Raw genomic sequence first — 14,729 nt, forward strand, 5'->3', positions numbered from 1 at the left:
ACCTCCACTGCAAGGGAACTAAGATCCCGCATGCCATGCGGAGGGGCAAAAAAACCTCCAAAAAACAAAAACCTCTCAGGATATCAGGATGTATCAGGATAGTGATTTTATCAGCGTAACGCACATTTGATCTACTGGCTGTAGTGCATATCACAAATTGTTCTGACCCTTGGTGGAGTTTTTCCTAAATTGCTAGTCTCACCTAAAAAGGCCCATTGGCCACAAAACAGGTTGAATTCATGGAATACTCTTCAGGAGGAGACCAGAAAAAAATCGAAGTTTCCACTCAGGAAGCTGAATGTGTTCCTTTTGACTCCAGCAGGGAACTGGGTGATTTCTACTTCCCACTGTGGAAATGGGAAGGTAGTTGAGTGAGACAATGCAAAAACCTCCATAAAAGAGTGGTTTTTGAGCTAATGCTTGAAAGTTCATATTTGGTTGACTACTGCTGTGTAACAAGCCACCACAAAGTTAACTGGCTTCAAACAACAATTCTTTTTTTTTTTTTTTTTTTTTTTTTTTTTGCGGTAGGCGGGCCTCTCACTGCTGTGGCCTCTCCCCCTGCGGAGCACAGGCTCCGGAGCACAGGCTCAGCGGCCACGGCTCACGGGCCCAGCCGCTCCGCAGCATGTGGGATCCTCCCAGACCGGGGCACGAACCCGCGTCCCCTGCATCGGCAGGCGGACTCTCAACCACTGCGCCACCAGGGAAGCCCCAAACAACAATTCTTTATCACTCACTATTCTGTGCTTTGACTGGGTTCAGCCGGGCACTTTTTTCTTCCATGGGAGGTTGGCTGGGAGCTCCTACATAGCCTCCATGGAGACGGCACGAAGGCTGAGCTAAACCAGGACACTGGCAGAGCAGGCCGTGCATCTCTCCAAATAGTCACATGGTCTCTCCCTCTCTGTATGGCCTCTCCAGGAGAATAGCTGGATGGTTCAGGGCTCTCAGGAGTGCAGGTTTCCAGGTCTTACATTTAGGCCCTAGTGATGACACAGCTTAATGTCTGCCACATTGAATTAGTTAAAATGAGTCACAGGGCCAGCCCAGATTCACTGTGGGATAGGACCTCACAGGGGCATGAACCCTGGGAGGGGTGGTTAATTGGGGACCATCACTGGAGACTGGTTACAACAACGGTGAGAAAAAGATGCTGAGATATAGAAGGATGAGCAGAGAGAGCCTGGATAAAAGCACAAAGTACCTAAAGACACAAAAGAATGGGCTAAAGTATATGGTTTGTAAAAAAGAGTCAGTGGACAATTGGTTTGTAAGTGAGGCAACAGTCAGACTACTGGGGACCTTGTACGTTAGGCTCAGCAATTTGGACTTAATTTTGTCCAGTAGTTCTCAAAACCAACAGTGCCATAGAATCTCCTGGGGTCCAGGGAATGCCAGCTCCTCAAATACCATCAAAATAACCAGCTGATGAGACAGGGAGGACTCCATCTCAGCAGAGATTTGGCAGTGTCTCAGAGAGGGAAAGGCAAGGTTAGAATTAGTGAGAATTGGAAGTTTGGTTTAAGGCAGGTCCCTCAATGGAGAGGGAGGGTTGTCTTGACTAGGACTGAGTAGAGATCACAACACAACAGTCTAAGGTAGGCAGCAAAAGCAAGGTAAGGCAAAGGAGTCATATAATCTTAGGGCACAAACTGTTGTGCTCTCTTTGAGGCGTTGATGGATATTCTGGAAAGAATAATTAAGCCACTTGTCTAGGCAAGAATCTCCTGGAATAGTAAAATTATGTTAATGAACAGATTGGAATACTAGCTTAACATGAAAAATAAGCTCTGTGGAGTATAGGTAGTTTGTGTCTCAGAACTTTGTCAAAATACAGATTCTCAGAACTCATCTTCAAAAGTTCCCGTTCAGGGCTTTCCTGGTGGCGCAGTGGTTGAGAGTCCGCCTGCCAATTCAGGGGACATGGGTTTGTGCCCCGGTCCGGGAGGATTCCACATGTCGCGGAGCGGCTGGGCCCGTGAGCCATGGCCGCTGAGCCTGCGCGTCCGGAGCCTGTGCTCCGCAACGGGAGAGGCCACAGCAGTGAGAGGCCTGCGTACCAAAAAAAAAAAAAAAAAAAGTTCCTGTTCAGTGGAACCCAAGAACCTTTATTTTTAATAGGCTTCATTGGGTATCAATGCTATAAGCTGACGGGTAGTAGGGCAGACTGTCCCCAAATATGCTGCTTTGGTATATTGCTTATTTCAAGCTAAAGGCATTTGAAAAACAGCAAATGCAGGAAGAGGCTTTTTCTGAACTTTCCTTATCTGTCTAAAGAGAAATCTTCCAAAAGGAACTCAATTGTCATAAAGCCCCTCCCCAGGAGTTCATCATCCAGGGAAGATGCACTATTCAACACAGGAGAGGAGACTACAGGTCAGCACCAGAACCAGATGGACTTTGTCACAATCACACCTCCCACCTGTCTTCTAAAGACCCATTCATCTTTCCTAAAAATCACTTGTTCTCCCTTAAGAGGCCTTTGTGGCCACCTCTTCTTTTCCTATTAAAAGGATATTTAAGGGCTTCCCTGGTGGCGCAGTGGTTGAGGGTCCGCCTGCCGATGCAGGGGACACGGGTTCGTGCCCTGGTCTGGGAAGATCCCACATGCCGTGGAGCGGCTGGACCCGTGAGCCATGGCCGCTGAGCCTGTGAGTCCGGAGCCTGTGCTCCGCAACGGGAGAGGCCACAGCAGTGAGAGGCCAGTGTACCTCAAAAAAAAAAAAAAAAAAGAAAGAAAGAAAAGGATATTTAAGCCTAAATTCTGAGCTATTCATTTCCCCCTAGGAATCTCCCATGTATACATGAGGTAGACATACTATAAACCTGTTTTTCTCTTGTTAATCTGTCTTTTATTACAGCGGGTCTCAGTCAAGAACTCAGAAAGGTGGAGGGAAATTATTTTTCCTCCTCTACAAAGCCATGAACCACTGTAGGTTAAGATATAAGGATGGTATAAACACTGGTTAATTCAGTGACGCTGGTCAGGGTTCTTCTAGATTCTGTATCCACTGCCAGTTTTCCTCATCTCTTTGATGATTCTGGATCTTCTCCAAGCTAAGTTGCAGAGAATATGTGTATCCATTGCCAGGTGAGGCAAACCAAGGAAAAATCCATGAGGAAAAGTATCACAGGAAAGGCAGGGATTGTGCAGGAAGCAAGGATTCCCAGGTGTCTTTGGAAGGAGGGGAGGAGTGGGAACTGGAAGTTTCTTTATCCTACAAGTCCCTTGGTCACATGACTCTTGGGTGTTGATGGCAGAGTGAGGGTGGGTTTCCACACAGAGGCAATAGGAGTTACTTAGAAGTTTAGCCCAGAATCCCCATCAGCTTGAATTCAGGATGATCGAGTCCTTAAGACTGGAATTTAAGACCCCTGAGCTGCCCCTGACGTTGAACTATAAACACACCAGACTAAAAGTCCCCCAGACTTTTCAGCCTATCTCACCCTTAATTGGCGTAATCTTGGTTAAATCACCGTGTTCCTCTCCTCCCCCTCACATCCACAGATGTTTACAGAAAAGAAGTTCAAGGAGATTAAGTCACTCATCGAAGATCACAGAGCCACTGAGTGCCACGCTCTATCCCAAATCCAGTTCTGCCAAACTCCAGCTAACTTCCCCCTCTACTTCTTTTTTATTTTATTTTTTTTTGCGGTACGCGGGCCTCTCACTGTTGTGGCCTCTCCCGCTGCGGAGCACAGGCTCCGGACGCGCAGGCTCAGCGTCCATGGCTCACGGGCCTAGCTGCTCCGCGGTATGTGGGATCCTCCCAGACCGGGGCACGAACCCGTGTCCCCTGCATCGGCAGGCGGACTCTCAACCACTGCGCCACCAGGGAAGCCCCCCTCTACCTCTTTATCATTATTGCCTCTTTCCCTCTGACAAGCAGCATGATTTTTTTTAAGCAGCATGATTACTTGGTCCTTGTCCTTATTTGAAAAATATACACACAGATAATGCTGCAGTTAATAATGTTGTGATTCTATTGAAAGGAGTTTCTTCCTTTGTGTTGTTATTTAGGACCACTTTGCATCCTTATTCATCCATTCATTCATTCATGTATTCCCTCCTCAGATAAGCGTATAGAAACAAGTAGGGTGTGGAATGAGACTGAAATCAAACAGGACTCTGGAGCTCTCCTGGGTACAAAAGCCCCTCAATGTCCCCTGTTTCTTGTTTGTAGGAAAAAAAGAAAAAAGTTTTGAGTCTTCTAGGCCTTCCCCAAGTTCCAAAGAGCAGGCTCAAGCAGTTAATAGGCTAATATAGTCACAAGACTCCTAGTTCCTCCTGAAGGGCTATAGATAACAATCTGATACACATCTCTCAGTTCTTCTACAGAAACTAAGATCCACCCACCCAGGTGGATGATAGTGACCACCTGCTGAGCACAAGCATGTAGACCCCAGACTAGCTGGAACCAGAAGGTTGAGACTCTGGAGACATCACCCTGTTACTTCACCACCAACCAATCAGAAGAAAGTCACACAACCTGAAGCCCTCCTTCCAAATTCTGCCTTTAATTCTTCCCCCAAAACTATTGGGGAGTTCAGGTCTTTTGAGCATGAGCTGCCCATTCTCCTTGCTTGGCGTCCTGCAATAAACCTTCCTGCGCTCCAAATTCCTCACTGGTGTCGGGCACACAAACTTGGTTTCGACCATAAGACCCCTACATGCAGGGGCCAATATTTAGCCAGTAACCCCAGGAAGGCCACTTGCAGCTAGTGTCAGTTCTGACTGGCTTCACCTACAACTTGCAGGGTGTTAAATATTTGGACTGTTTTCTCTGCCTGTCTGCCAGGGTAATTGCATGTGTGTCCCCTAGGGCTCTCAACTGGAATTCGCACTGCCTCAAGCTGTGAAGCAGGGTGGGGCCTGGACTGAGCCTGGTTGTCAGGACACAGGGACTCAGATCTGGCCCTGCTACACAGTCCTTGCACACCACACTTTCCCTGGGAATCCATTTCTCCACAGTAAAATCAACATACGGCCTGGTACCACTTTTGCAAAAGAAAACAGTATGTGTCCATGAGCCTGGGTTCACACAAGGAGACATGTCTGGAAGGATGTATACCCACCTGATCACAGTGGTTATTTGTGGGGAATAGAACTGGGTGAAGGAGGGCCTTTTCACTTTATCTAATCTCTTGACTCTTCATTTTCCATAACAATCCTTTGTTGTGATTTTTGAAAGTGAATAGCTAGAAAAGTCCTATTTGTTCCTGTTTTGCAGGAAGTCACACTTTTTATCCTTGGTCCCACTGGGGGCCTTGACATCTGACTCAAGTCTGTCCTGCCTGTGTGTTCCTTACACTGCTTCTGAACAACCGGGGGATGTGAGTGCTGAGCACTGTTTGACCCTCTTAATCCCCGAGTCTCAGCCAGTGCTGCCCAGGGCTGATAACAAAACATCCTCACGATTTTCCTTGCCCTCCTCTTGCTGGCATCTGATCCACGTCAGCAAAGGCTTAGCCACCATTCAACCAAAGCATGCTTATCTTCTCTTGTATCCACTGCCATAAAATATCCACAAACCTGCCCAAGGTCCTGGGAAAGAGCTATCACCCAACGTGATAAATTTCCAGTTTCTTTGAATTTATGACTTGAAGTGTTTGTTCCTAAGTCATAAGCGCGGAATGTGGGAAAGCAGTGTGATTACTTGTCCCTGTCATAGGAAGATACACGGGGCAGGGCGGGGGGGACTTTACTGCTTTCCCAGAGAATGGGAATTTGCTTCTCTAGCAAATTCTCCATCCTAAACTACCTTATGATAAATAAATGACACTTTTTGATCAAAGAATTGCAAACATAGAGATCAGAGGGAACCACACGGTGGTAGAAAGAGCACTAGACTTTGGATTCAGACCAACTTGGGTGTGAATCCAGACCTTAAACAAGTCACTTAACCCATTTCACTGAACAAACACCCTATTTTGTGCCAGGCAACTTGCTGGGCATCTTACATCCAATAGCTCAAGCCTGAAGAGCTTTGTATTGCTTTCATCATGTGACAGATGAGGGAAGTGGGACTCAGAGAAGAAAGCCATGCTAGTGAGAGGGCTCAGCTGCTGCAATGATGGAGCCCAGACTCCAATTCAGATCTTGAGATGTCAAGGCCAGTACCTATTCTTCCAGGAAGTACTGTCTCTCCCACACACGATGGGGAGAAAAGACCTCTGCCCCAACCACACCACTGCAAACAGGTGTAACCAGGAGTGATACCACTGGGTTGGGTGATCCCACATACCCTTTCCAGGAGCCTTCTTGAACCCCAAAAGCCCTAGGAGAGACAAAAATCAAGAAGACCCTGACACTGAATAGGAAGAAGAAGCCCTGAGCCCAGATCAGTGGATGGAAACTGTGCTTTGGCATCAGATGAACCTGGATTCGAATGCTGCCTCCGTTGGGTACCTAACTGTGACCCTGGGTACTTTCCCTGACTTCTCTGGGCCTGTTTCCTAATGTGTAAAAAGAGACTGGTGAGATGTTAGAATGGGATTATAAAGCACTAGCTCAGGGTGTCATTTAGAGCAGCTGCTCATCTCAGGGGGACAGGGGCCCTAGAGAGCTCCAAGCAGATGGAAGAGGAGAAAAATTCTTGGGCCCTGGACTGTTTGTGAAGTGGGCTAAGCCCCCTTGAGAAGCTCTGTCCTGCCCATATGTCAGGCCTGTGGAGCACTGGCACAGCCATACTTGATTTTTTTTTTTTTTTTTTTTTAGAGCTGCCCTGAACCTGCTCTAGTCCAGAAAGGGGCTCTTTTCTGTAATATCTGCTGAAGGCCCACAAGGAAATCAGCCTGGAGTGAATGTGACCTCCTAGACACAGTGCCCACAGGTTGGCTGGTCAACTGGGGAAAGGCCCCGTTTTCCTGGGCTACTTCCTCGCCGAGGCTGAACTTGACACTTGGAATAATAGGACCCTAACTGCGTCCAGTGGCCAAGAGAGAGTTGGAGACTGAAATATCAGGTATTCAACAGATGAGGTTGGATTTTCTTCGTAGAGATGAATTCAAGAGGGCCTTCGGGCAATTCGCCACTCTAATTTACCCTTCCCTGGCCCAAAGCCTGGAATTAGTTTCACTCCCCTTGGTGCTTCTGCTAGGAGACCTGCTTGCTATTCTTTCCTCTGAAGACTTCAAGGAGAGGAACCTGGGAGGGGCTGGAGTTGGGATGAGTCACTGCCTTGAGGCTTACTTAGCATCAGCTCCCAGGCTGAGAATTCACCCCTCTGTGACCCCAACCCTGGAGGAGCTAAGGCGCAGCAGGCTGCCCAGGAGAAGCTCTCCTCCAGCCATGGCCCTGTGCCTTGCACCCTTGCTGGTCCTCCTCTTGGCCGGGTGTGGTGCCATGGAGGAACAGAGGGCGCCGGGCTTCCAAGGCTGTAGGCAGACCCTGAATATGTCCGTGCTGGGGGCGCTGCCAGGAGGTGGCTGGGACAACCTGCGCAACGTCGAGCTGGGGCTGGTGCTCAGGAGAGACTATTCGCAGTGCCTCACCACCGAGGACGGCGAGTACCTCATCCCAGACCGCGTGCAGGTGGTCCCGCGGCGGGAGAGTATAGTGGAGACCCGCGCGGGGCTCATCGACCACTGGGTCAACTACACCGACACCTGGGCCGCCTCCATCGACGCTGAGCTCTCCTTCCTCCCCAACCTCAATGGTAAGTTCTCCGTGGACTGCCAGAACGTCAGGAAGTACAGCCTGGAGTACCAGACGGTCACGACCAGGAGGCAGATCCGCCACGGCATCTACTCTGTGAAGGCCCCGGAGAACCCCGACTTCCAGCCCGACTTTCTGCGACATATGCTGACCCTCGGCGACCACCTGGAGAACAACCAGACCCGGGAGGCCGAATACCTGGCGGAGATGCTTGTGCTTAGGTACGGCACATACGTACTCACCGACGTGGAGGCCGGGGCTGCCTTGGTGCAGGAGTACCAGGTGAGGCGGGAGCTGGTGGACAGCGAAGCCCGAGACAAGATCAACATCACATACGCCGCCTCGGCCTTGTTTTTCCACGCGGTCAACGCTGGGGATGGGGTTTCCTGGCAGGTGCAGAGCCGGCTTCTCCAGAACTACGGGCGGAACACGGTGGCCTCCAAGATGCACAGCCACGGCGGCGTGCCCTTCTACCCGGGCATCATCCTGCAGAAGTGGCAGGAGGGCATCGGCAACCGGCAGGTGGCCATCGGTAGGTCGGGCCCGCCCCTGCCGGTGCTGCTCCAGCTGGAGGCATTGCCCGAGCTCCCAGAGGCCCGCGTGGCGGCCGCGCGTGCGCTGGGCCATCCACCGCTACTACGCGGTCAACACGCATCCCGGATGCTTGAAGCTTGGGGCTCCCGTCTTCCACCCACAGGCCAATGTGGACGATGGTTCTTGCGGAGGCCGCTGCCGCGCCAGCTTCAGCTTCAGGGTGTCTTCCAGGAATGCGAGGCCGTGTCCGGGCGGCATGCCGATCACCTCTGCCGGGCCTATCGCGTCCCGAACCCGCTCACCGGCAAAGCCTCTTGCCCGGCCAACTACACGGCCAGCGCCCGGAGCGGCGGGCTGAAGACGTGGAGCGAGGCCGGTCCTGAGTGCCGGCAGCACTGCCGAAGGTGCTGGCTCTTCTTCCGATGCTGCTCGACAGTGTGCGCCACCCATGAGCCTCGGAATGCCGTGAGCCTGGCTGCCTCCTGGTGCGCGCCCTCGGGGGCCTCCCTGCCCGCCTCTGCGGGCCTCCTCTTTGGAGGCCTGTATAGCCCTGGCAACCCAAAACCGCTCACTGGGTCCCAGGCCTGCCCCTCCCACTTCTACCCACTGACACTCTTTGGCGACTTCAAGGTCTGTGTCAGTAGCGACTCAGAGCTGGGTACAGCCCAGGCAGTCCCCTTTGGGGGTTTCTTCAGCTGCCAGGCGGGCAACCCCTTGGCTGGCCTTGTAAAGGACCAGAGCCCTGGGCTCATGAAGGAGGTGTTCTACCAGGACAGCCCCACGGATTTCCCCATGAAATGCCCAGCAGGGTACAGCCAACACCAGGCTTACCTCAGCCATGGCTGCCAAATCCTCTACTGCCTCAGGGCTGGGGCCCTCTTGGACCAGCAACAGGCAACTGTTCGGATGCCCCCATTTATTCCCCGCCCCCCCTTGCTCAACAGAAGCAGCACCCACAGGCTCTCTGTCCTGGTTGACTCCAGTGGTCAGCGGGTCTGGGTGAGGCTGCAAGGCTCTGACCACTGGCAGCAGGCCAATATTAATGACCCATCCCTGTCAGCCAAGCTCTTGAGCCAGGCTGGCTTGGGACCCAGCGTTGGGGCCATTGTTGGCTCCTGGGTGGGTGCCACGGTGGCCTTGGTGGCTCTTGCTCTGGGGGGTAAGCTGTGGCTTCAGGTTCTATAAGAAAGGGGGTTACAGGAGACTGCAGGAAGGCATCCTGACAGAGGAACAGAGGGCCTATGGGGCCACAGAAACCACTGAGAACCCAGCTCGGTCTGAATGCATACAGAATGACAAGAATGCTGTCTAGACTTTAACAAAACAGGACTGCTGCATCATTGCTAGTCAGAGCTCTAGCCCCTTCTGTTTCTTCTACTGCCTAGGTAAAAAGATGTAAGATACCTAATCACAGAACTGGCTCCACTTCCTGAAGGTACCAGGACTAAACTGTACTTCCTCAAGCCCGCCTCCAAATCACCTAGCCCAAGCTCAAGTCCTGTAGCAATCTCTCCCTAATGCCCTCTTGCTGAGAGGCGCCCCATTCTCCTTGGTGTGCTCCCATGTTGGGCGCCTCCCTTGTTGCAAAGAGCCAATAAACCCAACTTTGTTCAAATACAGGTGTATTCCTGGTGTTCTTTGCTGGGGGGGGGGGTGGGCGAACAGGGGAGATAGAATCAGCATTGACCCCAGGACATATTATGTAGCTTTGAAGTTAGATTTTTTTTTTTTTTTTTGGTAACTGTTATAAAATTCATTCTGTCCATTTGTTTTCCCAGAATCATTGCCTTGAACCCAAAAAGTTTCCTCTTGGGCTTGGTTTAACTCAGAGGGTCTTTTTGTTTTTTGTTTTCCAAATAGGACCTGACCTACTTGTGGATGATGAAATGAATTAAGTTGTAATCAGCAAAATTTTTTTTAATGACAGAAAACAGTACATTGCATGAAACAGCTATAATAATTATTTTGTGAAATAGGTTAATCACATAAATTTGCCCATATCCAATCTTTTGTGTTTTTTTTTTGGCCACTCCACACAGCTTGCGGGATCTTAGTTCCCCAACCAGGGATTGAACCCAGGCCCTCAGCAGTGGAAGCGCAGAGTTGTAACCACTAACCACTGGACTGCCAGGGAACTCCCTCCGATCATTTTTGATTCACCAAAAACGTCAGTTTTTTATGGTTTATGTGGGATCACAGTTTTATATGGGATCACAATGTAAGATGTGATACAAACTATAAAAATATGATCACAGTCAAAACACTGGAAAGCCAAGGGAAAACTCTTCCACTCTTCCATTTCATTCTATGTTCCATGAAACTTAGCTTTGGAAAACTAGAGTCCTCACCCCCAATGGAAGAGTTTTCCCTTTGGAGATCCTGTTTCTCTCAAGTACACCAGAGTACATTTACATTCTTTAACCCAAGACTGCAGTCTCTTGGGACCAGTGTTCAGTTTTTCAATGTTCCTAGAACACAAGCCTCATCGCAATTTAAGCCCAGAGTGTGGGTCTGTAGTTGTCACAAGGACAAACGGTGTCACATTAAACCCTAACCTTGGAACCACAGGGCATGCAGGACCTAGCCCAAATGGGCCCCTCATGTGTGAATTTTAGAGCCAATTCCAAAGGTACGTGGAGAGACCCTAGGGAGCCGGCAAGTGTGGCCTCACAGGGTTGACAAGACCCCATTTCCATGACCTGAGTGACCTAAGTGAGTCATTTTTCTTCTTGGTGTTTCATCTACTCTGGCTACAAATTGGAATATATCAGGATATTGATGAGATAGTGCAAACTCTGAGTCCTGAGAGGAAGAGGCAGTTGATATCCAAATAATTCTAGATGTTTGAGATCATTTCTCCTACTGGTCTGATACGGGCACATTGGAGCCGACTGTGAGCTAAGAAATGACCAACTAGTGGCTCTCCTGAGCCTTCTCCAGACTTGTGGTCACTACCATTTATAGAGACTTTTTCTTTTTTTCACAGAACTTAAGGTAGGTAAGTAGTTCTTGTGCTATGGATGCGGAAATTGAGGCTCAGAGAGGTGACTTGCCCACAGTCATGTGACAAATAATAAGAATAATAATGGCTAGTGCCTACTACAGATTTAGAATTCATTCTTTGCAAAGATTATTTCATTTAATTCTTTGCTGAGCACAGTAGTAAAGCTATGGGCTTGGTCTGGGTCAAATATGGGCCTCTGGAAATCCCTTGTGCCTCAGTTTCGTCCTCTATAAAGCACGTTAAATTCCTAGGTTACTTGAGAAGATTAAATGAGCTAATGGATGCAAAGCACCTTGGAACAGCCTGGCCTTTCTAAATTTGAAGTTGATGACACTAACACTTTGGGATCTGATTTGCCACTGCTTTAAGAGTGGGATTCCAGAATCAAATCTGACAAACTGGGCTCAAGTCCCAGCACAGCTGCTAACTAGCTCTGTGATTACAAGAAAATTGTCTCACCTCTCTAAGAACTAATCTCACCTATAAAATGGGGATAATCATAAGACTGATGTCATAAATTGTTGCAAGGATTAAATGAGACAATGCAAAGAAATCCCTTGGTACAGTGCCTCACATCTGGCATGTCACAGTGAGTTATCACAATGTGCGGACTGGGTACACAAAGTTGTATGATTGGGGCTCACAGTTGAGTGGGTAAGACACCCACAAAACAAATTACCCATTGTAAAAATGTCATAGAGCTTCAAAGAAAGCATTATGGGAAAATGCATGAGGGTCGCAAATTCTAACTGGGAGGGTGCTGATAATGTTTCTGGCATGGGACGGGACTCTTGTCTCAGCCAGGCCCATTTTCAGAATTGCTCAGTTCTGCTGGCCCAGGAGGATCCTTTCAACAGAAACCGAATGCCCATTTCTGATGGTCTCAGTTCATTTCCTGGAATAGCCCTCCAGGCTCTAAAAACTGAGCTCTCCGACTGATACGAGCAAGATGGGGATCAGGGCATAATAAAAGATTTTGATGTGGAAAAAAGAAGAAAAGGGGCAAAATGAACCATCCTATAAGTAGGGTGGCTCTGTAAGTGATCATCCAAATCTGGACCCTGTTGAGACTGAAAGGAGGCACTGTAAATAATTATATAGGACATGTCAATCAAAAGATACGTCGCTCCACTTTTATAGGTGACTGTTTGCCATTGGGCCCGGGTCCACGTTATCACCCTGATCTCCAGCTAGCCTCTCCCCATGATACACATTCCCTGTGCTGATTCCCACATCATGTCAATTCCTAGCTGATGATATCTCTTTTTTTTGCGGTACGCGGGCCTTTCACTGCTGTGGCCTCTCCCGTTGCGGAGCACAGGCTCTGGACGCACAGGCTCAGCGGCCATGGCTCACGGGCCTAGCCTTTCCGCGGCATGTGGGATCTTCCTAGACTGGGGCACGAACCCGTGTCCCCTGCATTGGCAGGCGGATTCTTAACCACTGCACCACCAGGGAAGCCCCAAATACTATTATAGAAGATGCTCCCATTGGTCTTACTGCAAAGGAAATTCCAAGGGTTTTGGGAGCTGCAAGCCAGGAACCATAGACAAAACCCAAATATATGAGAAATATATGTTTGGCCATCTGAATAACCAAATGTATATTTCTTTTTTTTCTTTTTTTTGCGGTACACGGGCCTCTCACTGTTGCAGAGCACGGGCTCCGGATGCACAGGCTCAGCCGCCATGACTCATGGGCCCAGCCGCTCCGCAGCATGTGGGATCTTCCCGGACCAGGGCACGAACCCGTGTCCCCTGCATCGGCAGGCGGACTCTCAACCACTGCGCCACCAGGGAAGCCCCTGGCTGATGAAATCTTGCTCATCAATCAAGACTGGATTCAAAGGTCACCTCCCTGAGAATACACAAGAATACATTTCTGTTCGCCTCCTCTCCCCCTACCCGCACATACGCCTTCAATTTCCCAGGAAGAATTTGTCTCTTACTCTTCCTAACCTCTTTAGCAGCACGTAACTACGAGCCTGTCACTGCATGAGTTCTCCTTCCAACCCACTCATGAGCTCTTTGAGTGGGAGAAAGGAAGGTGTTGCATGCCGCAGAGCGGCTGGGCCCGTGAGCCATGGCCGCTGAGCCTGCGCATCCGGAGCCTGTGCTCCGCAACGGGAGCGGCCACAACAGTGAGAGTCCCGTGTATCGCAAAAAAAAAAAAAAAAAAAAAAAAAAAAAAAAAAGAAAGGAGGGTGTTGTGTTCATTGCAGTTATTTCCAGAGCTCAGCAGCAGGCAGAACACCTGGTAGCTGCTCTACAAGTTTGCTGAATGAAAGAAAACCAGAAGAGATTTTGGGAGGCCCCAGGTGATTAGACTCAGCTATCAAATCCTTTTAGTTTATCTGCCCTTCTGGGATTCTTAACTGTATTATTTCATGATTGAACCAGTTTTTTTTGTTGTTTTTCTTTTTGGGTTTTTTTGGTTTTTGGTTTTTTTGGCTGCACCGCACAGCTTATGGGATTTTAGTTCCCCTGGGATCAAACCTGGGCCCTCAGCCATGAGGTCACAGAGTTCTAACCAGGGAATTCTCATGAATGAACCAGTTTTAAGCCTCATTTTGCCCAGTCTAAGTGCTTGAATAAATACAAAGATAAGGGCTTCCCTGGTGGCGCGGTGGTTGAGAGTCCGCCTGCCGGTGCAGGGGATACGGGTTCGTGCCCCAGTCCGGAAAGATCCCACATGCCGCGGAGTTGCTGGGCCCGTGAGCCATGGCCGCTGGGCCTGCGCGTCCGGAGCCTGTGCTCCGCAACGGGAGAGGCCACAACAGTGAGAGGCCCGTGTACCAAAAAAAAAAAAAAAAAAAATACAAAGATAAATAAAACTCAGTTTTCACTGTCTCAAAATATTCTAGGCAAGTAGACAAAAAGTAAAAATAAAAAGGATGGGAGAGGGGGAGGTGGTGGCATGGGGTAACCACCAAACCTCCAAGTTCCTTTTAGAGCTCTGAGTAACAGGGTGGACAGCCTGCTGAAATTCCATCCCAGCTGATAATAAAATGGGGACTGATGGACAACTTGCTGTCAGGGAGCTGTTCCTTGGATATCACACAATGTCCGCTCCTGGAACAGGCTTCTCTTGGGCAACTGGGTTGTTGCGATCTTACAGACACTGTAAGTCATATAAATCAAAGAGACCTTTCTCCTTATTTTGACTTCCAGAGAGCCTAGAGCCAAATTTTCGCCCCGTCTTCAACATTCTTGTTGCTAAACTCAACCTTAGTCCCAATTTTCTGTACTTATATTCCCTCTTGATTAACTCATTTTTCAAAATTTTGTAAGATATGCATTTACATAAAACACCATGTATTATTTTTAAAAACTAAAGAAATGGATAACAGAACTGAGTAGTTGTGGAGGAAGATTCACAAGGGTGAACCTGGGAAACCTCTGAGCCCCAGCTTCCAAGCCCACTCCTTATCCCAGTCGCAATTTCACTACCTATAGCTTTAGGCTTGGTCCAAATCATCCTGTAGTGATTGTTCTCTGTACTTCATAGAGAGGGCCTGTTGTAAAGCAGATA

At 49.1% G+C, this 14,729-nt stretch overlaps 1 protein-coding gene across 1 annotated transcript; it reads left to right on the forward strand.

The window, feature by feature from the left end:
* Positions 1–6,979: 6,979 nt before the first annotated feature.
* LOC307055513 (macrophage-expressed gene 1 protein-like) lies at positions 6,980–9,506 on the forward strand (the record flags this gene model as incomplete). Its single annotated transcript, XM_079707748.1, is given in 4 exon segments — positions 6,980–8,272; positions 8,274–8,408; positions 8,414–9,349; positions 9,351–9,506. Coding segments are annotated over 4 exon segments (2,520 nt in total).
* Between the last annotated feature and the right edge of the window lie 5,223 nt (positions 9,507–14,729).

Source organism: Hyperoodon ampullatus (genome assembly GCF_949752795.1).
Source record: "Hyperoodon ampullatus genome assembly, chromosome: 7".
Taxonomy (NCBI): domain Eukaryota; kingdom Metazoa; phylum Chordata; class Mammalia; order Artiodactyla; family Ziphiidae; genus Hyperoodon; species Hyperoodon ampullatus.